This window comes from Pseudophryne corroboree, chromosome 4 (genome assembly GCF_028390025.1).
Source record: "Pseudophryne corroboree isolate aPseCor3 chromosome 4, aPseCor3.hap2, whole genome shotgun sequence".
Lineage (NCBI taxonomy): Eukaryota > Metazoa > Chordata > Amphibia > Anura > Myobatrachidae > Pseudophryne > Pseudophryne corroboree.
In genome coordinates this window covers 648,513,844-648,541,316 of record NC_086447.1, presented here as the reverse complement: position 1 = coordinate 648,541,316, position 27,473 = coordinate 648,513,844, and the positions used below count along the sequence as shown (strand labels likewise).

General features: G+C 45.5%; 1 protein-coding gene across 14 annotated transcripts in view; it reads right to left on the bottom strand.

The window, feature by feature from the left end:
• Positions 1 to 27,473, bottom strand: part of WDR27 (WD repeat domain 27) — a 1,147,516-nt gene that overhangs the window by 976,178 nt on the left and 143,865 nt on the right. For all 14 annotated transcript variants that reach the window (XR_010176117.1, XR_010176118.1, XM_063917760.1 and 11 more), the window contains exons 5-6: positions 11,361 to 11,468; positions 9,738 to 9,789 (exon numbers count right to left, since the gene is read on the bottom strand). Coding sequence is in view for 12 of the 14 variants with exons in the window: in XM_063917760.1 (XP_063773830.1) it covers positions 9,738 to 9,789; positions 11,361 to 11,468 (160 nt within the window). In the remaining 2 variants the exon portion in view is untranslated. The remainder of the gene's footprint in view (positions 1 to 9,737; positions 9,790 to 11,360; positions 11,469 to 27,473) is intronic.

The window sequence follows — 27,473 nt, the reverse complement described above, 5'->3', positions numbered from 1 at the left end:
ATAAGCATCATCATTCTTATCAGCACACCAAGTGAAGTAAGAATTCCAGACCCTGTAATAATTCCGGGCAGATGCCGGTTTGTGGGCCTTCAGCACAGTCTGGATAACCGCCTCGGAGAATCCTTTGACTCTCAGGAGTGAAGCTTCAAGAGCCACGCCGTCAAAGCCAGTCTGGCCAGGTCTGGGTAGAGACAAGGGCCCTGTACGAGGAGGTCTGGGCACTGAGGAAGTAAAAGGGGATGTTCTGTCGACAAACCCTGCAGGTCTGAGAACCAATGCTGTCTGGGCCACGCTAAAGCAACTAGAAGTAGTATTCCTCTTTCTTGTTTGAACTTCTATAGGGCCATGGGCAGAAGTGACACTTAAGGGAACACGGAGGGCAGACAAAAGTTCCATGGAACTGCCAGTGCGTCCACGAACGCTGCTTGAGGATCCCTTGTTCTTGCTCCGAAGACCGGAACCTTGTGATTGTGTCGAGACGCCATCAGGTCTACATCTGGTAGGCCCCACTTGTCCACTAGGAGTTGAAAGACTTCCGAATGAAGACTCCACTCTCCGGCATGTACGTCCTGACTACTGAGGAAGTCCGCTTCCCAGTTGGGGACTGCTGGAATGAACACTGCCGATTTGGCTGGCAGATGGCGTTCCACCCATTGAAGGATTTTTGACACTTCCATCATTGCCATGTGGCTTCGAGTGATGATTTATGTACACGACCGTGGTGACTTTGTCTGATTGTACTTGAACAGGCCTGTTCTGTACCAGATGCAGGGCAAGTTTCAGTGCATTGAACACTGCCCGTAATTCCAGAATATTTATCGGGGGTCCCCTGACCTTGAAGAGAGTGTTGCTCCAACACCGCGCCCCAAACCTCGCAGACTGGCATCCGTCGTTTGGAGAACCCAGTTGGAGATCCAGAAGGGATCGACCCCTGCTTAATTGTTGGTTCTGTAGCCACCAGCTCAGTGACAGATGGACCACCGGATCCGGTGAGGCAGGCCGTCCCACTTGGAAAGGATTAACCTCTGTAGAGGGTGGGAATGAAATTGAGCGTACTCTACCATGTCGAAAGCCAACACCATGACGTCTAGTACTTGCATTGCCGAGTGTATCGACACTCTTGGACGAGAGAGGAAGCATCTGATTCTGTCCTGAAGTTTCAGGACCTTCTCTTGAGACAAGAACAAACGTTGGCTGTGTGTGTCCAGTAACGCCCCCAGGTACACCATGCCCTGAGCAGTGACCAGCGAGGATTTCTTCCAGTTGATGAGCCACCCGTGGGCTTGTAGGAATTGGACCGTCCGTTCCAGATGACGGAGAAGAACCTCTGGGGAGTTCGCCAGGATTAACAAGTCGTCCAGATATGGCAAGATCCTGATACCCTGATGGCGGAGAAGGGCCGTCATGACCGCTATGACCTTGGTGAAGATCTGAGGAGCCGTGGTCAGTCCGAAAGGTGAGGCTTGGAATTGATAATATAGGTTGCCAATAGCAAACCGCAGATATTGCTGATGCAACATGGCAATAGGTATGTGTAGGTAAGCATCCTGTATGTCCAGGGATACCATATAATCCTTGGGTTCCAAAGTCAGTACAATAGAGCGCAGGGTTTCCATACAGAATTTGGATAACCTGACAAATTTATTCAAAGATTTGAGGTTTAGTATAGGCCGGAAGGATCCATTCGGCTTCAGAACCAGAAACAGCGTTGAATAGTATCCTCTGCCTCTCTGAGACAGAGGCACTGGCACAATCACTCCAGTATCCAGGAGGGATTGTACAACCAAATGTAGAGTTTGTGCTTTTAACGGATCCGAAGGGATAACCGTCGAGCAAAACTGGTGAGGAGAATGACTCCTGAAGGAGATTGTGTACCCGTGAGAGACCACCTCCTGCACCCAGGCGTCCGAACTGCAGAAGTCGGCCTCCCACCCTGGGGTCCCCCAGGGGTAGGCCCGCCCCGTCATGCAGCAGGCTTGTCTGGTTTGGAAGCAGGCTGACGGGCGGCCCAAGGACATTTAGGTTTGGGCTTAGAAGATTTGGAAGTGCAAGACTGTCTCGGGTACGCCTGACCCTTTGCTTTACCTGGAGGGCGAAAGGAATGAAAAGTCGTACTCTTAGCCTTCGGAGCCAAAGGATTAGTACTTGGGAGAAACGCAGTCTTGGCCGACGCCAAGTCAGTCACAATCTTGTTCAGATCCTCCCCAAATAGTATATCTCCCTTAGAAAGGAGCACCTCCAAGGTCTTCTTAGAGTCCAGGTCCACCAACCAGGACCATAACCACAGAATTCGGCGAGCTAGGACAGACGTAGTAGATGCCTTAGCCGCCATAACGCTTGTATCAGAGACTGCCTGCTGAATATAATGGGAGGCTGTGGTAATATAGGACAGGTATTGTCTGGCAGTGTCTTGTCTGGCAGTGTCAGAAAAATTAAGCGTCAGCTCTTCCTCAATAGCTTGAGCCAATGCGTCAATGCCTTTTGCAGCCCAAGAGGCTGCCATAGTGGGTCTATGTACAGCACCTGTAAGGGTGTAAATAGACTTCAAGCAACCTTCCATGCGTTTATCCGCCGGTTCCTTCAGCAAGGTGACGGTGGTGACAGGGAGAGTAGATGACACCACAAGCCGGGCTACATGTGAGTCCACGAGCTAGCATCTTTTTAGACAGGGAAAATGTATTTCCTGGAGAAGACCAGGATTCTTGACGTATGTCAATTAAATGGTCAGAATGTGGTAAAACTAATTTAGTAACCTTCTGACGTTTGAACTTATCAGGTTTCTTAGACGTTTTAGGAGGGTCAACGTCATCATCAATCTGAAGATTCAGCTTGATAGCCTCCACTAGGTCAGGGACATCAACCTGTGTTGTAGAATCATCATCGGAAGCAGCAGTATCAGCGTCTGATGGATCAGTATATTCCCCATCCGAAACGGAAGAATCCTCCAAATATTAGTAGATTGTGAGGAAGAAATGTCCCGCTTAGATGACCCTTTGGTCCCAGTAGGGCGAAGGTTAAGTTTTTGTTTAATCAAGGACTGATTTAATTTCTGTAACTGGGTTGACAGAGTATCCGCCCATGGTGGATTAACTACAGGGACAATATGTGGCTGTAATGGCACAGGAGGTCCCACAGGGGGCGTAAGCCGTGTTACAAGCATAGTCAGCATATTGGAAAATGCAGCCCAAGGTGGGTCTTGATGTGCTACAGGTGCTGCGGGCTGACTAGGGGGGCAGAACACCCACTACCTGAACCCTCAGAGGAAATATTTCCCTCAGATAAATCCGTGACGTCAGCACTGCATGATGCAGGAGCGTCTGCGGATTTCCCGCCCTGTGTAGCAGACATTATTGAGAATGTAGCCGTAGGGCATAACAGTACAATATAGCCAGGCAAACACAATACCTGACAAAAAAAACCCTGCACTGGACTAGTAATACTACATATAGCTATGTATGTATAGAGATATAACAATGCACAGTAAACACTGGATGTATATCACAGAATACTTGTACTAAATATTCATATAGAGTGCACTAGTTCTTAACGAACGCTGTCTAAACGACATGTAGAATACTTAAGTGTCCTGTAAATGCACAGCGCTGATGAGACAGGCGGCTTTACAGAGGAGACATTGCCCAGCAGTCCCAGGATCAGAGCAGCTCTGTGAAATGGCGCCCAAATACTGACAGGGAGTGAGAGAGAGAGAGATGCAGCTCCAGGGCAGGAACATCTTCTGTAGATGGTGCCTGGGGCTGGGGGAGGGGCTACAGGTCAGCACCTTATCCCCTCTGCTGGACTTCACCACCGGGTACTATGGAGCCTATGTTAAACAGATTTTAGTAAATCCGACCTGTGCTCCCTGCCCTGGTGGATATAGTGGGGTCCCTGCACGCCTACAGTTTCCACGCCAGCGGCGCGGTCCTTCTCCAGGGACCACAACCGGATCACGATATCAGTGAGTCCCAGCTAGGGGACCCTCTTACCTCCTCCCTGAAGTGCGGCCACGCGATCCAGGAGAGCAGCAGCGGTCATGTGTGCCTTAAGGGACCAGAAGAGTCTGCGCTGCAAGTATCCGGCAACCAGAGCGCGGGAGTATGCAGCGCCGCTGACAGACTGACATGCCTGTGCTGCAGCCCTTGAAGTCTTCTTTCTTCTTTTAAAAAAAAGCTTTTTTCAGGGCTGCCTAGTGCGGGGCTATAGAGGAGGCGGTGCAGTGCATCCTGGGAACAGTCAAAGCTTTAGCCTGTTGGTGCCTCGGATCAACATCCAACTCTACACCCCAATGTTATTCCCTGTGGAATACCAGTGTACTCCCGCTGCAGAAAATGAATTTATTCCATTTTGGAATAAGGCTGTATCATAACAAAATGTCGAAAAATTGAAGTGCTGTGAATATTTTCCGGATGCACTGTATGGCTGGCAGATGGCGTTCCGCACAACAAAGGATTTTTGACACTTCCATCATTGACATGTGGCTTCGACTGACGTCTTGATGGTTTATGTATGCCACCGTGGTGGCGTTATCTGATCATACTTGAACAGGCCTGTTCTGTACTAGAGGCAGAGCGAGAAGTGCATTGAACACTGCCCTCAGCTCAAGAATATTTATTGGAAGGAGTGAGTCCTCCTTGGTCCAACGACCGCTCCTCATCCCCTCAGACTGGCGTCCGTTGTCAGCAGGACTAAGTTGGGGATCCAGAAGGGACGGCCCCTGCTCAATTGCTGGTCCTGGAGCCACCAGGTCAGCGACAGATGAATCTCAGGAGTCAAAGTGATCATGTGAGATTTGATCCGATGAGGCAGGCCGTCCCACTTGGAAAGGATTAACCTCTGTAGTGGGCGGGAATGAAATTGAGAATACTCTAATTAAATGATCCTTGCTGAAAAAAAAACATTACATGCCTCAATCCCCTTCTCATGTTCAATGCATGTGTAGAAAGATTGCACATCTATTGTGGCCCATCTGTATGTGTCTTTCCATTCTAGAAGCTCCATCAGGTTTAGGACTGAGGTGGTGTCTTTCAGATACGCTGGTAATTCTGTCACATATTTTCTTAAAAATATGTCCACGTATTCAGACAGATGCGAAGTCAGGTAGTCTATTCCCACCACGATTGGTCTGCCCGGTGGGTTCGTCATAGACTTATGTACTTTCAGAAGAAAGTAAAAAATGGGGGTGATGGGGTTGGTATTCAAGAGGTACTGGTATTCTTCTTAGTTAGTTTTTCACTACGGAGACCTCTCAGCAGAATTCTTCCACCGGTAGTAGGGTATATGAAGATCTGTCTCCCAGTAATCTTTCAGCCTCTGTGACACATGTCTCCCGGTCCAGAATTACCAGCCCCTCCCCCCCCCCCCCCATTTATCAGCCGGTTTTATAATTATATCCTTATTTTTATGTAGTTTTTTTGATTGCTTGAGACTCTCTGTTGGTCAGATTATTTTCCTTTATAGGTTTTATTTCAGCATCGCATAAATCTTTCATCACCAGATCATACAAAATACCAATGTTGTGCCCTTTGGATTCCAGCGGGTCAAACTTAGATGTTGGTTTCAAGCCTAACTTTGATTGTTCATAACTCTGTATCACTGCATCTTCCTTCTTAAGCAAATGTTGTTTGAGTGTGAGCTTCCGTATGAATTTATTTAAATCCACGAAGACATCAAATTTATTCATCCCCTTTGTGGTGCGAAAGACAGGCTTTTTTTCAGCAAGGAGGTTTCATGTTCTGTTAGCTTATAGCTTGGTAGGTTGAATATTCCTTTGGATACAGGTGGTTCTACTGTAGATTCCTTCTTTTGTAGTGGCTCTTTCCTCCTGCCCCCACGGCATTCTGTTCTTCTACAAATCTTCTTTTTAGAGGTGAGGCATAAGTCACTTTTTCTTTGAGAACATTTCTTGCTGTATCTTGAACCCGTGTGCTTGGTCCTGGGGATAAGAAATCCCCCTCATTGTTAGGATCCAGTCTTTGTAATGCCGAGAATCTATTCATTGTCCATGTTGGATGCTTGCCTTGCATGCCCTCTTTGTTGCTTTTGATTCTTTTCCTTCCTTTCTCTGGTACTGATTGCCAGTATTCTCTTTTTCCTTTCGGTTCCTGTGGACCTCCTTTCATAAAACGACTCCAGCTCTTAATTCTATTATTTTCGTAATCATGTTTGTCCCTGTTAAACTTCTTTTCTTTCTCTGATGACCTCTTCTTCAATATGTGCTACTTTCTTATTTAAGACCTTCTCATTGATCTTAAAATCTTCTTTATCCTTGAGTGTCTCAAATACAGTATCGGTCTCCTTGATCTCTGTTTCTAAGTTCGTTAAAATGTGTTTCTTCTCTGTGATGAATAACCTCATTAGGTTAATGAAGCAATTGTGAAGTATGTGGTCCCATTCCTTCATAAAATCATGGTTCTGGGTTGTTTCAGAATGCTAAGACTCCTTGGTACTCTATCCACACTCACATAGTGCTCCAGACCCTTGATATCCCACCATGCTTTCACTTCCTTGATGAGCAGTCTATCCATAGTCCAGAACATTTCATCAAGGTTGTCTGATGTGGGTACATCTTCTGGATTATTGGTTTCATTAAAAATCTTATGACACAGGTTACTTCTTTCGTGCGTTCATTGGTTCTGAACATACTGTGTGTGCTATAATGGCTAAAACAAGGCAGCTGTAAACAAGTAATACCAACAAGATACGTGTACAGGGGAGGCTAACAGCGCCACTGAGCAGTACTCAGTACTATCACAAGTAGTCAGATGGTGTGTGTCACTGTGTACAGTCTCCTTATGTCACTGCCAGTTGTATCAAGGGCGTCAGCTATGGGGTATATTCAATAAGAGTCGGATCCATTCCGACATGAATTTGTCAGAATGGATCCGCCAACCCCTATTCAAAGAGTGGCCAAATCCGACTGTCGAATTTGAGCCTAATCCGACTGTCGGATTTGGCCGGTGTCTGTGCGGCTGGCAGCAGCTCCCCGTGTTTGAGAACACAGGGAGCTGCTGGAGCCACACAACACACCTAGTGCCGCGCTGCAGGGAGAGAGGAACCTGGTCGGGGGACGGTCGTCAAAGTACCTCTCATCCTTTCTCTCCATAGACGTCGAACCACACCGCTACCCCTAGCCGCTGCACCGATCACCATAGGCCGCCGATCCGCTCACCTCAATCCGACTCATTTAAAAGCCAGATTGAGGTTGTCGGAAACGGGGCCAAATCCTGTCTGAGCCCTTTCCGACCTATTTCTGTCAGAAGCTGCCGTCTTCCCGACAAGACGGCAGCTTCCGACACTTATTGATTACCCCCCTAAGATACTTCTAATCGACCCCTAGTGACATATAAACAAGGGTAGACTGTGTATTCTTAAAAGGAAAAATACAAAGTTAAATTACAAGATTGACACAAAAAATTCACAGAGATATAATACATAATACGTAAAAAAGTGAAACATATGTGTATAAAAATATCGCCTTGGTTTGTCCTAAAAAAACGATCTTATCAGCCAAAAAGGACCAATTAAATTAACTGCATCAACGATAAAGATAATAAAAAAAATGCTTAAGTTAAGATGACAGGTAGAATTAGGTGTCAACCAACGCATTTCGCCCGATTGGACTTCATCAAGGGGTGGTGTATGAAATGGGACAAACCATCTATATATACCCAGCATGACATGGGAAGTGATTAACTACATCACTTCCTGTATTACAAAGATCAAGAGCTTGGAGTGAAAAATTACACATTAGGAATATCCTACATGAAGAGGAACTTATGGGAAGCCAGACCGCTACATTTATAATCTAAAATGCAGTCAAAAAAAGAGTTTAAAACATACAAAACATTAAAAGCCGCAGACTTCCTGTCTGGGCCATGTGTGACATCACTTCCGCCCCATTTCCGGCGTCCGGAGATTCGTACTGCACATGCGACGATACATGAGGGCGCGCTCCAGACTTATACATATATATATATATATATATATATATATATATATCACAGCTTGGTCCAAGACCGGAGGATATATCAGTATACTCGTACAATATATTCTGCAATTGGTACACCCTCTCAGCACTGTGTACAGGCGGCTTTACAAGGGAGACCTTGCCCTGCAATCCCGGAAACCAGCAGCAGCTATGCTCAGAAGTTGGCGCCCCGCATCTCTGTCAGGGAGTGAGGGAGAGTGTGAGGCAGCTCCAGGGCGGGAAATCTGCAAGGAGATGGCACCATGTGCCAGGGGAGAGGCTACAGACAAGCGCTGGCTCCCCTCTGCTGGACTTCCACCCCAGGTACTGTGAGCCTTATTAAATGGGGTGTTAGTACACCCGATCTGTACTCAGACGCCTCGGTGGTCTAGTGGGGTCCCTGACCAGAGACACAGTGTCCACGCCAGCGCTGCGACCCGTCTCCCTAGGTCACGGAGAGAACGCGATTTAATGGCGGGACCCGCCTAGGGGACCCTCTTACCTCCTCCCCGTAGCAGCTACGTGATCCAGGAGAGCGGTCTGCGACTGTGTGCCTAAGTCGGAACGTCTCCGCCACAAGTACCTGGGAACCAGGCCGTGGGAGTATGCAATGCCGTTTGGGAGGTGAAGGAGCTGCAGCGCTGAAATGTCACTATGACTTACAGTGCTGACAGCCCAGAGAAGAAATCTTCTTAGAAAAGCTTTTTCAGGACTACCCAGTGCAGCTCGTTAAGTGACCTGCTGCTGCAGGCACCAACTCGAAACTGAGCTCCCAGTGCCTGGAGGTGGGGTTATAGAGGAGGCCCCAATGCATCCTGGGACAGCTAAAGATTTAGCCTGTTGGTGCCTCTGGATCAAGATCCACTCTACACCCCTGATGTTTTCCCTGTGGAAACCAATGTAAACTGCTGCAGAAACCAAAAAAGCAAGAGCAATTATTTAAAACAACACATACATGCAAAAGCAATAGAACAAACATATATATATATATATATATATATATATATATATGTGTGTGTGTGTAATAGATACACCACTCTTGGGTGTGCAGTTGTGCTTTGATCTACGCACGCCCTGGTGTGCGTTCAACCACCCAAGGCGTGCGTATATCAGAGCGTGACCACACGTGCAAGAGTGGTATATTTATCTTATAAACGGTCCCTGTTGTGACAAAATAGTTCTACGTGTGGATAAGGTAGGGTGACACAGAAATTTGCTGATTCTGAAGAGGCTGCTCAGGGAAGCCTGTTCAATTTTTTTTAATAGATCATCATTGTACAAACCATGGGAGGCATTCAAATGTTCGAAAAGTCAGTTGGGAGTCTGTTTTTTCCTATGTAATAGACAGAAAAAAAAAGACACCCAACTGACTTTTCAAACATTTGAATTCCCCCCAATGTGTCATGAGGTGTGATGTGAAATCATGAGAGTTATGTGGTAAATATGACAATTGGTTGCCATGGGCAACTTCTGCACTGGCTCACTTCTCCACTCCTTACCTCTCCCCCCCCTAAGTCACTTGCACACTCCCTTTTCTTTTATAGGGTGGCTGCTTTTTCTCCAATAACCGGTTATTTCCACCTGCCATCTGCACTATAGAGTGCGAATAGCGCCCTCTGATGTAGTTTGTTAAAGTTTAAAAGTGGATTCCCATCATCACATCAATCACACTCTATAAAAAACGGTGTACCATATAAGGATCAAGATAGATAGATAGATAGATAGATAGATAGATAGATAGATAGATAGATTACTTTGCAAAGGTATGTACCTGATATTATTCCAGATCGGTAAACCAGGTGTCCTGTGCAATAATCCCATAACTGCAATAATCAGATAATATTTGAGTTTATTACTGTTCTCAACACTCTTTGTTTTGATACTCCGCTAAAATAATACAATTATGTACATGTAAAGATTTCATATCTTAACCAACCTATATAATAAAAGGCTAACGCTGCTCTTCACCTATGTAGGGGGAATTCAAGTGTTTTGCATTCTGGCGGCCACTACATTGCAACTGACAGAGCAATTCAATTGTTGCTCCATTCAGGCATTCACAGCCGCTGGTGCTGACATTACTGTTATGTTGTTCCGTTATTTTGACGGGCTGGTAACTAGTTGACCAATAATAACAATAAGAGAATGAAATATCTTAAAGATAACTATGAAATAAACACTTTTGTGGCTGTTTACTTACTAAAAATGTGAGGTTAAATATAGGACCTCCTTAAAACAGCCATGGTGTCATTACTCATGTTTTTCTAAAGACTTAGGGGTATATTCAATAAGTGTCGGATCCTTTCCGACAAGCATTGTTGGAAAGGATCCGACAATGCACTATTTGAGCCAAATCCGACTGTCAGATTTGGCTGCTGTTGCTGCTCACCCCGATCCCAGTGCCAGATGGGCGTCCTCAACCTCCCCGCCGCTACTGCTCCCCTTCCCGCCGGCCGGGCATCCTCATCTTCGATATTGCTGCTGCTGACCCCAACGCCATGCGCAGCCCATACTGGCTCTTCCTCCCCGGGCCCGGAGCAATTCCCCTTTATCCTGGGATATGGGGACCGGTAAGCTGGGTGGCGGGGGGAGCTGAGATCGGCGCCGGGGGGACGAGCTGACAGCGGGGGAACATGTCTGCGGAGGATGGGGGGAGGCGCTGCAGGGAGAGAGGTGCCCGGCCAGGCACCTCTCTCCCTGCAGCGCCTCCCCCCGCCGCCGCAGACATGTCCCCCAGCTGTTAGACATGTCCCCCCGCCGCAGCAGACATGTCCCCCCGCCGCAGACATGTCCCCCCGGTGTCAGGCGTGTTGCACGGGTACAAAGCGGATTGCCGCTCAGCGATGGGTTTGTGCAAAGGATCCATTCGCACGGGCGTTCGCAAGGACATTGACAGTAAGAAGGCATTTGTGGGTGTCAACTGACCGTTTTCTGGGAGAGGTTGGAAAAACTCAGGCGTGTCCATGTGTTTGCAGGGAGGGTTCCTGACGTCAATTCCGGTCCAGGAAAGGCTGAAGTGATCACAGCTGCTGAGTAAGTCCTGGGCTGCGCCGAGACTGCATAAAATCTGTTTGTACAGCTCTGCTACACATGCGTTCGCACACTTGCACAGCTAAAATACACTCCCCTGGGGGCGGCGACTATCTGAGCGCAGCGGTGCAAAAATTGCTTGCTAGTGAACAGGTCTGAATTACCCCCTTAGTTCATCAACATAACAGATTCTGTCCGCTATAACGAGCAAGACAGATTTAATATTTATATTCCACCATTAACACCCAGCCTTATTTCACGACAAACACATTTTTTTTTGTAAGAAATCGATGACATTAATTCCTTAATTTAAATTTTACACATTTAATTCATCACAGCTTAGTGTACAGTACGCTACCATTACCGAAAATGTCCTATCCTCAGAGATACACACGAGAAGGTTATTGCGCCAAAACTCAGCTGCAGTCACCGGACCCAGGTGTGCTTCTAAGTCTGCAAGAATTTCTTCTCTCTGTTAGTACAGTAGGTATAAGGAGAAAGAGGAAACAATTTATCAGCATTGATACATAGAACACCAGCATATTTCACATATACCTGTCATGTTGTAAAAATCACAAAAAAATTATTTACCTATGGTGGCTTACGGTGTATGCTGGGCTTGCTGATACAAATTGTATTGTTTTTCGACATTTCTACTGAAGCATGTTCTGCAAGGTCATGGCTTTGCAGCTATGTACTTAGATATGTCCCACCACAAATGTGGATGCAGAGGGGGGAAGTAGGTACAAGTGCAAGGGAGACATTTGTGTCAGCGATCCTACCCTCTTATCAAGGTATACAAGCTACACTCCATTCTTATGAGGTGGCTCTGAAAACTAAAAGAATGCCTAGGTTTGTAGGGAGGTGGACAAACATAAGTCACTTTAAAACTCTATACCCTCCCACTTTAGAATTATGCCTTTTCTGGGTAAAAAAATAATATTTTAAACCTACCGGTAAATCTTTTTCTCGTAGTCCGTAGAGGATGCTGGGGACTCTGTAAGGACCATGGGGAATAAACGGGCTCCACAGGAGACCTGGGCACTAAAAAGAACTTTAGGTATGGGTGTGCACTGGCTCCTCCCTCTATGCCCCTCCTCCAGACCTCAGTTAGAGAAACTGTGCCCAGAGGAGACGGACAGTACGAGGAAAGGATTTTGCAAATCCAAGGGCAAGATTCATACCAGCCACACCATTCACACCGTAAAACATGGGAGATACGAACCAGTCAACAGTATGAAACAAAACCAGTATCAGTCCAAAACTGATCCAACTGAAAAATATAACCCTTATGTAAGCAACAACTATATACAAGTCTTGCAGGAAGTATCCGCACTGGGACGGGCGCCCAGCATCCTCTACGTTCTACGAGAAAAAGATTTACCGGTAGGTTTAAAATCGTATTTTCTCTTACGTCCTAGAGGATGCTGGGGACTCCGTAAGGACCATGGGGATTATACCAAAGCTCCCAAACAGGCGGGAGAGTGCGGATGACTCTGCAGCACCGAATGAGCAAACATTAGGTCCTCATCAGCCAGGGTATCAAACTTGTAGAATGTTGCAAAAGTGTTTGAACCCGACCAAGTTGCTGCTCGGCAAAGTTGTAACGCCGAGACGCCCCGGGCAACCGCCCAAGAAGAGCCCACCTTCCTAGTGGAATGGGCCTTAATCAAATTCGGTAACGGCAATCCAGCCGTAGAATGAGCCTGCGGAATCGTGTTACAGATCCAGCGAGCAATAGTCTGCTTAGATGCAGGAGAGCCAACCTTGTTGGCTGCATACAGGATAAACAGAGCCTCTGTTTTCCTAACCCGAGCCGTTCTGGCCACATAAATTTTCAATGACCTGACCACATCCAGGGACTTGGAATCCTCCACGTCCCTTGTAGCCACAGGCACCACAATAGGTTGGTTCATATAAAAAGAAGAAACCACCTTAGGCAAAAATTGAGGACGAGTCCGCAACTCGGCTCTATCCACATGGAAAATCAGATAAGGGCTTTTGTGAGACAAAGCCGCCAACTCCGACACTCGCCGCGCCGAAGCCAAGGCCAATAACATGACCACTTTCCAAGTGAGATACTTCAACTCCACTGTTTGAAGCGGTTCAAACCAGTGAGACTTAAGAAACCGCAACACCACGTTAAGGTCCCATGGTGCCACCGGAGGCACAAAAGGAGGCTGGATATGCAGCACCCCCTTCACGAAAGTCTGGACCTCCGGAAGAGAAGCCAATTCTTTTTGAAAGAAAACGGATAGGGACGAAATCTGAACCTTAATGGAGCCTAACTTTAGGCCCAAATTCACTCCAGTTTGCAGGAGAAAACGGCCCAGATGGAATTCTTCCGGAGGAGCAGTCTTGGCTTCACACCAAGACACATACTTCCTCCAGATACGGTGATAATGTTTCGATGTCACCTCCTTCCTAGCCTTAATCAGAGTAGGAATGACCTCCTCCGGAATGCCCTTCTCCGCTAGGATCCTGCGTTCAATCGCCATGCCGTCAAACGCAGTCGCGGTAAGTCCTGGAACAAACAGGGCCCTTGCTGTAACAGGTCTTCCCTGAGAGGAAGAGGCCACGGGTCTTCTGTGAGCATTTCCTGCAGATCCTGATACCAGGCCAATCTGGAACAATGAGAATTGCCTGAACCCCTCTTTGTCTTATGATTCTCAGTATTTTTGAGATGAGAGGAAGAGGAGGGAACACATAGACCGACTGAAACACCCACGGTGTCACCAGTGCGTCCACTGCGACCGCCTGAGGGTCCCTTGACCTTTCGCAATATCTCGGAAGTTTCTTGTTGAGACGTGAAGCCATCATGTCTATTTGAGGCAGTCCCCACTGACTTGCAATCTCTGCGAAGACTTCCTGATGAAGTCCCCACTCTCCTGGATGCAGATCGTGTCTGCTGAGGAAGTCTGCTTCCCAGTTGTCCACTCCCGGAATGAAGACTGCTGTCAGAGCGCTTACATGACTATCCACCCATCGAAGAATATTTGAGTCTTCTGCCATTGCCACTCTGCTCCTTGTGCCGCCTTGGCGGTTTACATGAGCCACTGCTGTGATGTTGTCTGACTGAATCAGAACCGGTAGACCTTGAAGTAAGGACTGCGCCTGACGAAGGCCGTTGTATATGGCCCTTAATTCCAGAATGTTGATGTGTAGACAAGCCTCCTGGCTTGACCACAGACCTTGGAAGTTTCTTCCCTGTGTGACTGCTCCCCATCCTCGGAGGCTCGCGTCCGTGGTCACCAGAACCCAGTCCTGGATGCCGAACCTGCAACCCTCTAGAAGGTGAGTACTCTGCAGCCACCACAGGAGAGACATCCTTGCCCTGGGGGACAGGCGGATAATCTGATGAATCTGTAGATGTGACCCGGACCACTTGTCCAGAAGGTCCCACTGAAAAGTCCTGGCATGGAACCTGCCGAATGGAATGGCCTCGTAAGACGCCACCATTTTTCCCAGCACTCGAGTGCAGTGATGTACCGACACCCTGTCTGGCTTCAACAGGTCCTTGACCAAGCTCTGAAGTTCCTGGGCCTTTTCTTTTGGAAGAAAAACCCTCTTTTGTTCCGTGTCCAGAATCATGCCTAAGAAAGGCAATCGGGTCGTTGGAACTAACTGTGACTTTGGTAGGTTTAGGATCCAACCGTGTTGTTGCAACACCCTCAGGGAGAGTGATACGCTGTCCATCAATCGTTCTCTCGATCTCGCTTTTATCAGGAGATTGTCCAAGTATGGGATAATTGTGACACCCTGCTTGCGCAGGAGCACCATCATCTCTGCCATTAATTTGGTAAAAAGCCTCGGGCCGTGGAAACCCCACACGGCAACGTCTGAAATTGGTAATGACAATCCTGCACCACAAATCTCAGGAACGCCTGATGAGGTTGATAAATGGGGACATGAAGGTATGCATCCTTTATGTCCAAGGACACCATATAATCTCCCCCATCCAGACTTGTGATGACCGCTCTGAGCGATTCCATCTTGAACTTGAACCTCTTCAAGTATAGGTTTAAGGATTTTAAATTCAGAATGGGTCTGACCGAACCGTCCGGTTTCGGGACTACAAACAGGGTTGAGTAATAGCCCATCCCCTGCTGAACTTTGACCACCACTTGTTGAAGGCACAACTTTTGAATTGCTGCCAGAACTACCTCCCTCTCTGGGGAAGAAGTCGGCAGTGCCGATTTGAAAAACCGGCAAGGAGGCACCTTTTCGAATTCCGGCTTGTACCCCTGGGAAACAATGTCTATTGCCCAGGGATCCACCTGAGAGTGAACCCAGACTTGGCTGAAAAGAAGAAGACGTGCCCCCACAGGAGCGGACTCCTCCCGCGGAGCCCCAGCGTCATGCGTTGGATTTAGTAGAAGCCGGGAGGACCTTTGTTCCAGGGAACTGGCTGTAGTTGGCAGCTTTTTCCCCTTGCCTTTACCTCTGGCAAGAAAGGAAGATCCCCGAGCTCTCTTGGATTTATGCGACCGAAAGGACTGCATCTGATAATGTGGCGCTTTCTTAGGCTGTGAGGAAACATAAGGTAAAAAAGTTGATCTACCTGCAGTAGACGTGGAAACAAGGTCTGCGAGACCTTCCCCAAACAATTCCTCACCCTTGTATGGTAAAACCACCATATGCCGTTTTGAATCGGCATCACCCGTCCACTGTCAGGTCCACAGTGCTCGCCTGGCAGAAATCGCCATAGCATTCGCTCTGGACCCCAGTATGCCTACATCCCTCTGAGCCTCTCTCATATAAAGGGCCGCATCCTTAATATGGCCCAGGGTCAATAAAATAGTTACCTTATCCATTGTATCCATATCCGTAGATAAGGTATCGGTCCATGCTATAACAGCGCTACAAGCCCAGGCCGACGCTATTGCCGGTATGAGTATAAATTGACTTCAAGGTAGTTTCCTGCTTGCGATCCGCAGGATCCCTGAGGGCAGCAGTATCCTGAGACGGCAGCGCCACCTTTTTGGAAAGGCGCGTCAACGCCTTGTCCACCCTTGGGGAGGATTCCCACCGTATCCTATCCTTGATCGGGAAAGGATACGCCATAAGAATCTGTCAAAGTCGAAAAATATTGCAGAACACACAGCACGTATAAACTGCACACACATGCCCACTGCGCGTGCACTTGTTCTGCAGTGCGTGCACATGTACGCACTTTGCGTATGGTCGCTCGCGCGGTCCTGCGCATCGGCGCGTGGTATGGGTATTTACGGCAGAGTTTGTGTACGCATGGAGGGCCACCAGAACACATTACATATTTAATCCAAATAGTGCACAATGTACACATAGCCTCCCTGCACCACATCAGAAAATTATAGCTGTTTAAATGGTAACAGAACAAAGGGATTCACCTTTACAGGATAGGAGGGGACAGAACAAGGTTACAAGGTGGTGTTTGGTATCCAGCTGTAGGGTATTTTAAGGGAAACATTCCGGTGTTGGTTTGAGGAAGATCGCATGTTCCTGTGGATAGTTATGTGCAGGAGCAGAATATAGATATAAACTGTATTTACTGTACATTATGTATGCGGCGGGAATCCAGAGGAGACCACCCACAAGAGTAGTGAAAATAGACATTGCCCACCTACTCAAACAGACCTATGACCTCTCCTGTACTGTAAATGACCATCCATGTGTCCAATGGACAAAGAGATTACAGTATCCTTTGTGTTATGTTTTGGATGAAGTGAATAAAGAGAGCCTGCAGCAGGTTTAGTCAGACAGAAGGCTCACAACGCTATCAGATGGCGGAGGACCGGACCGGGTAGCACAACCGAATCCACTCACGTATGTATATTGACTGTAGCCATTATTCTGTTATATTGTTTTGTATTGTAGTGTATAATTTGTATTGTAAACCCACTTTCAGAAATAATCCACTGTGGTGTCGGAACCCAGCGGTAAAATCACAATTGGTGTCGTGTCCTCATTGCCCTGCTAAGGTTTAAAGTGTAATAGCATCACACTGCATTGCTGCATAAGGTTTAAAGTGTAATAGAATCACACTGCATTGCTGCTAAGGTTTAAAGTGTAATAGCATCACACTGCATTGCTGCATAAGGTTTAAAGTGTAATAGCATCACACTGCATTGCTGCATAAGGTTTAAAGTGTAATAGCATCACACTGCATTGCTGCATAAGGTTTAAAGTGTAATATCATTGCATTGCATTGCATTACTGTAAAGGTTTAAAGTGTATTTAAGGTGTGTTTAAGGTATAGCTTTCATTCCTGTAAGAATAATCAGCTTTATCAATTGGGGGCTCTCACGGGATATCACGTTCTTAATGATGCACTGTACATTACAAACGCGGCTGTAATTGACCAGCTCCAATGGACGCATTGAGAAGCTGATGAAAATAACATCCACGTTAATGTAATTTTGTGGTATCAGTAAGCCGCTGGTATGAAATTCAAGGGACAATGCGTTTCTCATAATATTTAAGATGCTAAAATGTATTTTTATTGTTACAAAACAAGGTACAAATAAGTCATATTGTGTTTGATTCAGATTGGATTGTTTATCTGTTTAAGTAGGTTTAAAAGTATATTTAAAAGTTGTTGCATAACCTTGATATAGTGGGGTTTTTTTTAACTCAGGCCTAAAATAACTTCAGGTGCTTGTATGATGTGTGATTTCTTTGTGACAAAGGAAGCCGCATGGTCTGTCCTCCATTTTGGACTAACCACATGGCCTGTCCACCATTTTGTGTAACCCTCATGGATGTGGAAAGGGGAGGAGCAGCGGCCATTTTGGGAAGGTCATTTTTTCTAAATGGCTGATTTTCAGTCTCGCTCAAAAATAATCAGCTCTCCCTGGTCACATGAATCACCATTTATGAGTTACCAATGCATTTATTTAACCCATGCCATAGTCAATTACAAATAGTTTCAGCTGGGCCTAGTGAAAGTTAATAGTAAGATGAATACTTGATGTAAGAACGACACACAGATATAAACAAAGTTTTTTTTCCATTTACCTCTAGGATTTAGTTAGAATCTGCTTGCTATAAGATAGCCATTGAAATGCAAATTAACCTGTGTAACTGCTTTTTCTTAGCAGTGGGAAGAAAAAAAAACACTTTTACAGACAGCCAAAAGCACATAGCATTCATATGCAAATTAGAAGCACTGAATGGTTAAAAGAGTCTCAGGAGACCAGTGAATGGTATATATATATATAATTATTATAATTATGTGTATATTTATATCAGTGTATGTTCTGCAAGATAGCTATCCAATCTGAATCATATCATTTAAATTATTGATTATTGCTAGAGTCATTATAGATCTGTGTGAAATAGGATACATTTGTTGCTATATAGGTAAATATATAGGTAAATTTGAAATAACAGTATTTTAAGGAAGTAAACGTAAAACACAAACACAGTCTGGCCTAGTTAAAAAGGTTTATACAGAAAGACACTGTGTTGTGTTAAGTGAGCGATTATAGGTAATATCGCTTACATTTAGAGAAGTGTGGGATTTGTACTATTGCGGACGTACGGTTTTCGTACACGTGTCTCGGACAAAGTACGGGACTGCGTACGCAACGTAAAGACTTACACACGGTCGCGTGTTTACGCAACGTGCGTAAGGGTACGACCGCTAAGTACAAATTACACAATAGCATTGTTTAGTTTAGGGGCGGGACAGTAGCCACGCTACATTAGCACAAATTGCTCGGTTTCCAAGATTTAGTTTAAATAAAACCTTTTTTACTGCATTGCCTCTGGTACTAAGGTTGTTTATCTGAATGAAAGATAATTTTCTGTACAGAAAAACCAAAGTGTATTTGAGTGAACGAACGTGAGTGAGCAAACATAATAAAGGTTTTGTGGACCCAGGGAATTCGGGATCCCGTCGAGTGGTACATCAAGTGAGTGGAGACTTGGTGGCGTGAGGCAGCTGACTCACGTTAATATAGATTGAAGTACAAAGGAGCAAGGAAGCAGAGTACCGCAGACCAGAAGGTCAGCGAGGTTTAGAGTACCACGGCCCAGGAGGTCAGCGAGGTTTAGAGTACCGCAGCCCAAGGGGTTAGCGAAGGTTTACCCATTTAGTTTTTTGATACACTGAGGTTTCGCAGCCTGAAAAATCGATTCCAGTGGTCGTACGGCGGATAAGTAACAAGTACCTATACGCTGTGCGATTGGACCGCGCGTTCGTGGGTGCAATATTTAGCGCAACGTGATACCCTTTTTACGAGCTTTGCGTAAAATTGCGGTATCATTAGCGCAATATATAGCATACGCAAGCGTGATTTCTGTATAATAAAGGTTTAGGAAGTTGTCGCTGGTCTCTCTCAAGAAATCTCCAACAACTTATATTTACTGGAAAGGGTAAGTTATTCCCAGATACTTCCAGTAAATAGAGGTTACATAGGGCCCTAGGTTGGGTACATTGCCTTCGCTATCAACAGTGTATGGTAGTACTGGCCAACGTGGGCGTGAGTGGGTGAAAGCACTCGGAGAACTTTCACCGTTGCCTTATATTGAGTATTTTGATTATTTTTGTGGGATTAGCCAAAAGGACAATACCTGCAAAATATGGGGGCCAGTTGCTCAAGTAAGGGACGTTCAACCAGGGTTCAGGTTGACATACCGCGGCCCAGGGGGTCAGCGAGGTTCATAATGTGTGAGAAGTATGGACCACACACAGAAGTTTTGTGCAATGAATGGGAACGTATGACTGCGGAAGATAGGGAACCATTCCCTAAGGTAGGCAGTTTTGAACCAGAGGTATTGCAGAATTTAAGGAGTCGGATATGTCTAATAAAATCAAGAAAACAAAGGATTAGACATGCCGATTGTTTAAACTTATGGCAGCAAGAGGGCGATATGCAAGGGAAATTAACATATGCAGCAGGTTCCAAACCTAGCGGGGATGAGAACACAAACACACCATTGTCAACACAGGTCGAAGGGGAACAGAAGGCTACAGTCAATGATATATCCGTAAATGATAGTAATATGAAAGAGCAATGTATTAACCCTAACTGTTGCAAAATGTATCCTGTTTTGAAGTCTCTCCAAGGTTTTAGGTCACAGGGAGATAAAGGATTCAGCCAAATCGCAGCTCTCCTCCAAGCAGTCATTTTGCAGGAAACTCAGGTGGGACCTGTCCAACCAGGTAGAGCAGTAACAGTATTACCAGTAAGTGTGAGACAGTTCATTGCACAGAAACAACAACACCACACAGTAAACAGATTAGGAACGGAACGGTAGGATTACACTCTGTCTTGGAAATAGTAACTCCCAATGTTGGAACCGATAGTCAGGGAGTAATCCTCACCAGGAATAATGCAATATATTGCTCGTGGCCCAGAGATGAGCTGCGATCAATCATTTCAGAATTCCCCGACCCTCGAAAGCATGTAGCCAGATGTCAAAAGTTTATCAGAGATCTGGGTAGTGCGTATGAACCGACAAACCAACATTGGCGGACATTTTTGAAAGTGTGCCTACCCCCTAATATTGACACCCAAAAATTCATCACTGATTGTAGATTAGAGTCGGATAGTCGTATGACTGACAAACTCAATCAGGAGAACTTAGAGCAAATTAACAGGCAAGTAGAGTTGTATTTCCCCACAACTGTTAAGTGGAGAAGAATTTTCTCCATAAAGCAGAGGGAAAATGAAATGGCATCTGAATATTTCCATCGGGCCCTGCAAATAATGGATAGATACATAGGGGTATCGGATGCAGGGAACGATGATAATTACAGAGAGGTGGCTGTCTCTGTGCTAATGGACGGACTCAATCAGACAGTAAGGGACAGGGTACAAACATTTGTTGCCTGATTGGATAGCTTGTCGTAGAGAGTGCGCGATTGAACACCATAAGAATATTGTTAGGCGTAGAAAACAACAGGAGAAGAGGCTGAGGACTGAAAGTATGCAGGCTCTTACACCAAAGTCTCATCAGCCCAAGCCCCAAAACCCTAGTAGTAACAAAAGACAGAGAATATGTTACATTTGTAAAATTAATAGGACATATTGCTAGAGATTGTAAGAGTAGTACAGCACATAGCCAATATAGACCCCTAGACAGAATAAACAAGCCACGTTATTAAACACATAGACGGAATCAAGGGACATATAGTAAGGAATCACGATATATATAGAAAAACACAGATTCCGGTTAAAGGGAAGAACAGAATAAATGCAACTTTACCCTTTTGACAGAACTTACTGGGATTAGGAGGAGGCCTTTAAACTTCTGCTTCTCTCTCTAGCAGAAGTGACCTCTAAGTAACTTAACAGGAGTTTTGTTAGAGATGGTATACATATAGAGTGGGAACCCAGGAAGCACAAAATATGTTAGATACCCACGAAGACTAATATTGCATTTTACTGTTTTAGATGCATGTCCATCACAGGTAGAGGAAATTATCTCAAGGATACCGGGTTCCCTATGAACTTAGAATGGACAAGACACTGGATTGATGGCTGGGATAGTCCCAGTAGAGATATAACACACATAAAAAATTTTTTTAAGGGGAACAGACTTATTAGGGAATCATTCCCCGTAGTGCCCAACCCAGATGTCAAACTTTGTAAAATCTTCTTTGCCTTTACAAACTTACCTGTTACTAAACTCTGTGATTTGTCTTCAAAGTTTCCTCTTCATTTCTTACGTTCACTGACAGGATTACAGTTCAAACGTCACATGCCTACTCGGTCTTTTCAGAGTTCTGCCCAAACCCAGTATATCTCACCAGCATAGGGACACCAGTACCAGTGTGCCTGGTCATGCACAAAGGGTGGAGAATGGGAATACTGGTGAAGGTAGACTGTGCATAGATACCGATATACATGATGGTGTGACAGCCTGATGGTGAACGCAAATCTGACAAATTTTCTTTTTATTATTTCCCCTCTCTTTTTACTTTCCAAAGATGGTTTACTTCACACAACTGATAATACACAATAGTTAAACACATTGAAATGCAAGATTTATGTTCCCTACAGAAAGGTCGCTGACCCGGAGAGAACATCGTATCACTGGAGTGTCTGTTCCGGGAAGGTTGAGAGGCAGTACTGTTGAGACGGCACCTGAGCGCGGAGAACAACAAGACCAGAGGCGGTTGTCGCACGAGTTTTTCTTTTTTTTATTATTTTCTCCATCTCCCACTACCCTCCTTCTCTCCTTCCCTTTCTCCCCCTTCTTGTTTCCTTTCTCTTCCCTTAACAAGATGGACTTACCCCAAGAGACTGCATTCCGGGTTTTCCTGTTAATCCTGTTGTTGACCAGGATAGTCTGTTTCGGTGAGGGTCCCAGAGAGGTCGAGAAAGGATCTGGAATGGGTTCTGATGGCGAGGACGGATTTGTAGAATTCCAAGAGCAACACATCACTCGAGCAAAGGCGAGTATCAGAAAACGATCTGGTAGTCAGGGAGCTCGGAGGCACTGTGAAGGGTTATTGGATGAGGAAAATTGCATTTGTAGGAATTGTGAGAACATAGTCGAGGATGGGTGCATCCAGAGATGTCAGTCCAGCCTTAATATCAACATGGACCGTCATCCATTGAGTGATTACCACTCACTAGTGGGTAAGGTCTTAAACCAGAAAGAATGCTGGGTGTGCTCACAAGTACCTCAAGGTCAGAGCAAGTCAGGATTAGTACCGTTGGAATAAACAAGAGATAGCGCTAAAAATGGGTCACAAATGCAAAAAGGTGGATCACTGATATATTCAAAAATTTAATAAAATTAATAGCTGGATATAAAACATCAAGAATGCATGTAAAAACAATGATGATAATATTAAAGTCGTGACTGTTGTAGCTCCCAATATCGGATATAGATATTATCAATATAAAAGTTGGTAATGAACCTGTTCCTATAACAGTCCCCTTTGGTTGATAAGGCCCAATGTCCTATTCGTGGGTTATAGTTACCACCGAGATCTTTAGAGGTGTTTAAGCGAATCTGCGTCCGCAAAAGCTGCTCCTCGTCATATGGTGGAGATTGTTTTCCCACGATGTAATAGGAATGTCCAATGGGGTCAGATGCAAATGTCCAACTGGGGGACTTGGTCCAGGTCCAAAATAGTGGTGTTAAGGGAGATGACACAGTCAGGCAGGTCTCACCAACGCGTTTCGTCGCTTCAGTGCGACTTTTTCCACCATGTATCATCAACTAAATGTGCACCCCATTTGTTTGAACAAGAAGCCGAAAAGAGCTCGGTAGTGTTTGTTGGCCCACTTACAGACCCTTAATACGGGATGAGAAGAATTTAATGTATACTTCGCAATACCTCGAAGCTTATCTAGAACATATACGGCACGATGATACAAGCCCCTCAGACATGGATTCATACATACATGCTTTTTACTATCCCATTAGGTCATACATTTCCCGCCTACAACTCTCCTCCGACCATCCAATCGTCTGTAGATATTGTATTGTTATTTTTCTGTTTAGTGATTAGATAGTGGCAGTTATTGGTGACTGCCAAAGGGTGGACTGTCAAAGTCGAAAAATATTGCAGAACACACAGCACGTATAAACTGCACACACATGCCCAATGCGCGTGCACTTGTTCTGCAGTGCGTGCACATGTACGCACTTTGCGTATGGTCGCTCCCGCGGTCCTGCGCATCGGCGCGTGGTGTGGGTATTTATGGCAGAGTTTGTGTACGCATGGAGGGCCACCAGAACACATTACATATTTAATCCAAATAGTGCACAATGTACACATAGCCTCCCTGCACCACATCAGAAAATTATAGCTGTTTAAATGGTAACAGAACAAAGGGATTCACCTTTACAGGATAGCAGGGGACAGAACAAGGTTACAAGGTGGTGTTTGGTATCCAGCTGTAGCGTATTTTAAGGGAAACATTCCGGTGTTGGTTTGAGGAAGATCGCATGTTTCTGTGGATAGTTATGTGCAGGAGCAGAATATAGATATAAACTGTATTTACTGTACATTATGTATGCGGCGGGAATCCAGAGGAGACCACCCACAAGAGTAGTGAAAATAGACATCGCCCACCTATTCAAACAGACTTATGACCTCTCCTGTACTGTAAATGACCATCCCTGTGTCCAATGGACAAAGAGATTACAGTATCCATTGTGTTATGTTTTGGATGATGTGAATAAAGAGAGCCTGCAGCAGGTTTAGTCAGACAGAAGGCTCACAACGCTATCTATCAGATGGCGGAGGACTGGACCTGGTAGCGCAAGCGAATCCACTCACGTATGTACATTGACTGTAGCCATTATTCTGTTATATTGTTTTGTATTGTAGTGTATAATCTGTATTGTAAACCCCCTTTCAGAAATAATCCACTGTGGTGTCGGAACCCAGACGTAAAATTACAATTGGTGTCGGGTTCTCAATGCCCTGCTAAGGCTTAAAGTGTAATAGCATCACACTGCATTGCTGCATAAGGTTTAAAGTGTAATAGCATCACACTGCATTGCTGCTAAGGTTTAAAGTGTAATAGCATCACACTGCATTGCTGCTAAGGTTTAAAGTGTAATAGCATCACACTGCATTGCTGCATAAGGTTTAAAGTGTAATAGCATCACACTGCATTGCTGCATAAGGTTTAAAGTGTAATATCATTGCATTGCATTACTGTAAAGGTTTAAAGTGTATTTAAGGTTTGTTTAAGGTATAGCTTTCATTCCTGTAAGAATAATCAGCTTTATCAAATCCTTTTGGGAATCTGCAGTTTCTTGTCTGGAGTTTCCCAAGCACTTTCAAATAACTCACTTAATTCAAAAGAAGGTGGAAAAGTAACCTCAGGTCATCTATAATATGCAGCACATCCTTTAAAGCAATAATCATATAATGAATACTCTTTGCCGATTTTGGCTGCAACCTCGCATCATCATAATCGATACTGGATTCAGAATCTGTGTCGATATCAGTGTCAACTACCGGAGAAAGTGGGCGTTTTTTTGAGACCCCGAAGGCCCCTGTGACATAGGGAAAGGCAGGGTATGACCCTCTGTACTGTCCCTGGACTCTGCTTTGTCCAAACGTTTGTGCAATAATTTCACATTTGCATTTAAAATATTCCACATTTCCATCCAGTCATGTGTCGGCGTTGCCGACGCAGACACCACACTCATGCGCTCCACCTCATCCCTAGGAGAGCCTTCCGCTTCAGACATGCCGACACGCACGTACTGACACACCACACACTCAGGGAAGACTCTATCTGGAGACAGTTTCCCCACAAGGCCCTTTGGAGAGACAGAAAGAGAGAGTATGCCAGCACACACCCAGCGCCAATAACCCGGGACAAAAAAATTACCCAGATACAGCGCTATTTGTATATTCACTGCGCCAAATTATGTGCCTCCCCCTTCTTTAAAACCCTTTGTCACCGGTGATTAGCAGGGGAGAGTCCGGGGAGCCAGCTTCTCAGCCTGTGCTTGTGGAGAAAATGGCGCTGGTGAGTGCTGAGGGAGAAGCCCCGCCCCTCAGTGGCGGGCTTCGGTCCCACTCTTTGAACCAACTGGTGGGGATACCAAAACACACAAATAAGTGTATATTTACTTACAGCCAGTCCTAGAGGAATACATTGCTGCCCAGGGCGCCCCCCCCCGTGCCCTGCACCCAACAGTGTGCGCTGTGTGTTCTGTGTTGGAGCAATGGCACGCAGCGTTACCGAGGCGCGTTACCTCAGTGAAGATCTGAAGTCTTCTGCCGCCTCTGAAGTCTTCTGCCTTCCTATACTCACCCGGCTTCTATCTTCCGGCTCTGCAAGGAGGACGGCGGCGCGGCTCCGGGACGAACCGCTAGGGGAGACCTGCGTTCTGACTCCCTCTGGAGCTAATGGTGTCCAGTAGCCTAAGAAGCAGAGCCTAGCATTTAAGTAGGTCTGCTTCTCTCTCCTCAGTCCCACGATGCAGGGAGTCTGTTGCCAGCAGGCTCCCTGAAAATAAAAAACCTAACAAAATACTTTCTTTTCAGGAAGCTCAGGAGAGCTCCGTGTAGTGCACCCAGTGTCCTCTGGGCACAGTATTAAACTGAGGTCTGGAGGAGGGGCATAGAGGGAGGAGCCAGTGCACACCCATACCTAAAGTTCTTTTTAGTGCCCATGTCTCCTGTGGAGCCCGTCTATTCCCCATGGTCCTTACGGAGTCCCCAGCATCCTCTAGGACGTAAGAGAAAATGTGTTTCTACACGTAAGAGCAATTGGAGGTGCAAAATGCTGCCCATTCATAATGAAGAATGAAATCTGAACTCCACCATCTTAAAGCAAATAATAATAATAATAATTATAATAATAATAATAATAATAATAATAATAATACAGGTAATAATAATAATACAGGTAATAATAATAATAATAATAATAATAAATCTAGTTTTTGCACTACTCGCAAAATGCAGACACATTTAATCACTTCATACCTACAAAGAAGCGCTTTCACTCCGTAGGGTGATTATAGGGATTTGGTATTCTGTTTCAATTCAATTTCCGTTTGATTTGGGTTGAACTGATTTACTAAAGACCAAATCGAATATCAAAATCCATTCTAAAGGCAGATTCAACTCACATCCCAATAGAACCTGAATTTCTGAAAAACATCAATGTTTTCCCACGGACCAACATGAAATCCCCTAATTTACTAAAGTTCAATTTGAAATCGAACTCTAAATCAAACTCCAAATCGTACCTCAAATCCCCAATTGTTTAGACTGATGTTAGACGTTCGATTTTGGCTTCTAAGCCTATTCTAATGGTAGGAAATTGATAGTGATGACTTTTTAAGTACCCAAAAGCATGTAGGGCAGTGTGGAAGTAGCAATAATGGATACCCAAGGTTATGGTATGTTGTGCACCTACCTACACAATGCAAATCACCACCTGACTAAGAAAACCCTGGATGATCAATTAGAGCACCATTAGCAGCTGTCACGATCCGGGTATCTGGACGCGATTATTTACCTTTCAGGTGTCTCCTAAGGCTGTCCCAGCGTCCTAGGCCCGGTTCCCAGCTATGATGCAAGCATTCATACGTCATATCTCATCTCTGCTGATCCGTGGATATTGTTCCTCAATGCCCGGGCGACTGGCATGGCGTCACCTGCCGGCGGGGCCTCGGGCATCATCTCCATATTCCTAATGCATACTGGGTATGTGGCACTCCTCACCTACTGCAGCCGCGGCCGTCCATGCTGAAGGTTGAGACGCAAGCCGGCGTTCTCTATGTTCACCGCCGTCATTACAGAGGAATCTCCATGTGGTGAATACAAACAGCTTTCCCTCCACAGGCCGGTATGGGCGCAGCCATCTTAGTTCCAGTCACATGATCCTGACTTCCAATCCATAGCTCTGCATAATTAAGTCATCCAATCCCTTTACACCTAAGGGTATAAAGGGACTGAGCCTGCACTAGGAAGTCGTCAGTGCTTTGGTTGTCAAACCTTGTTTCTAGTCTCTCTCTCTCCTGTGGTTATTTTGTTCCAGGTTTCCAGCTCCTG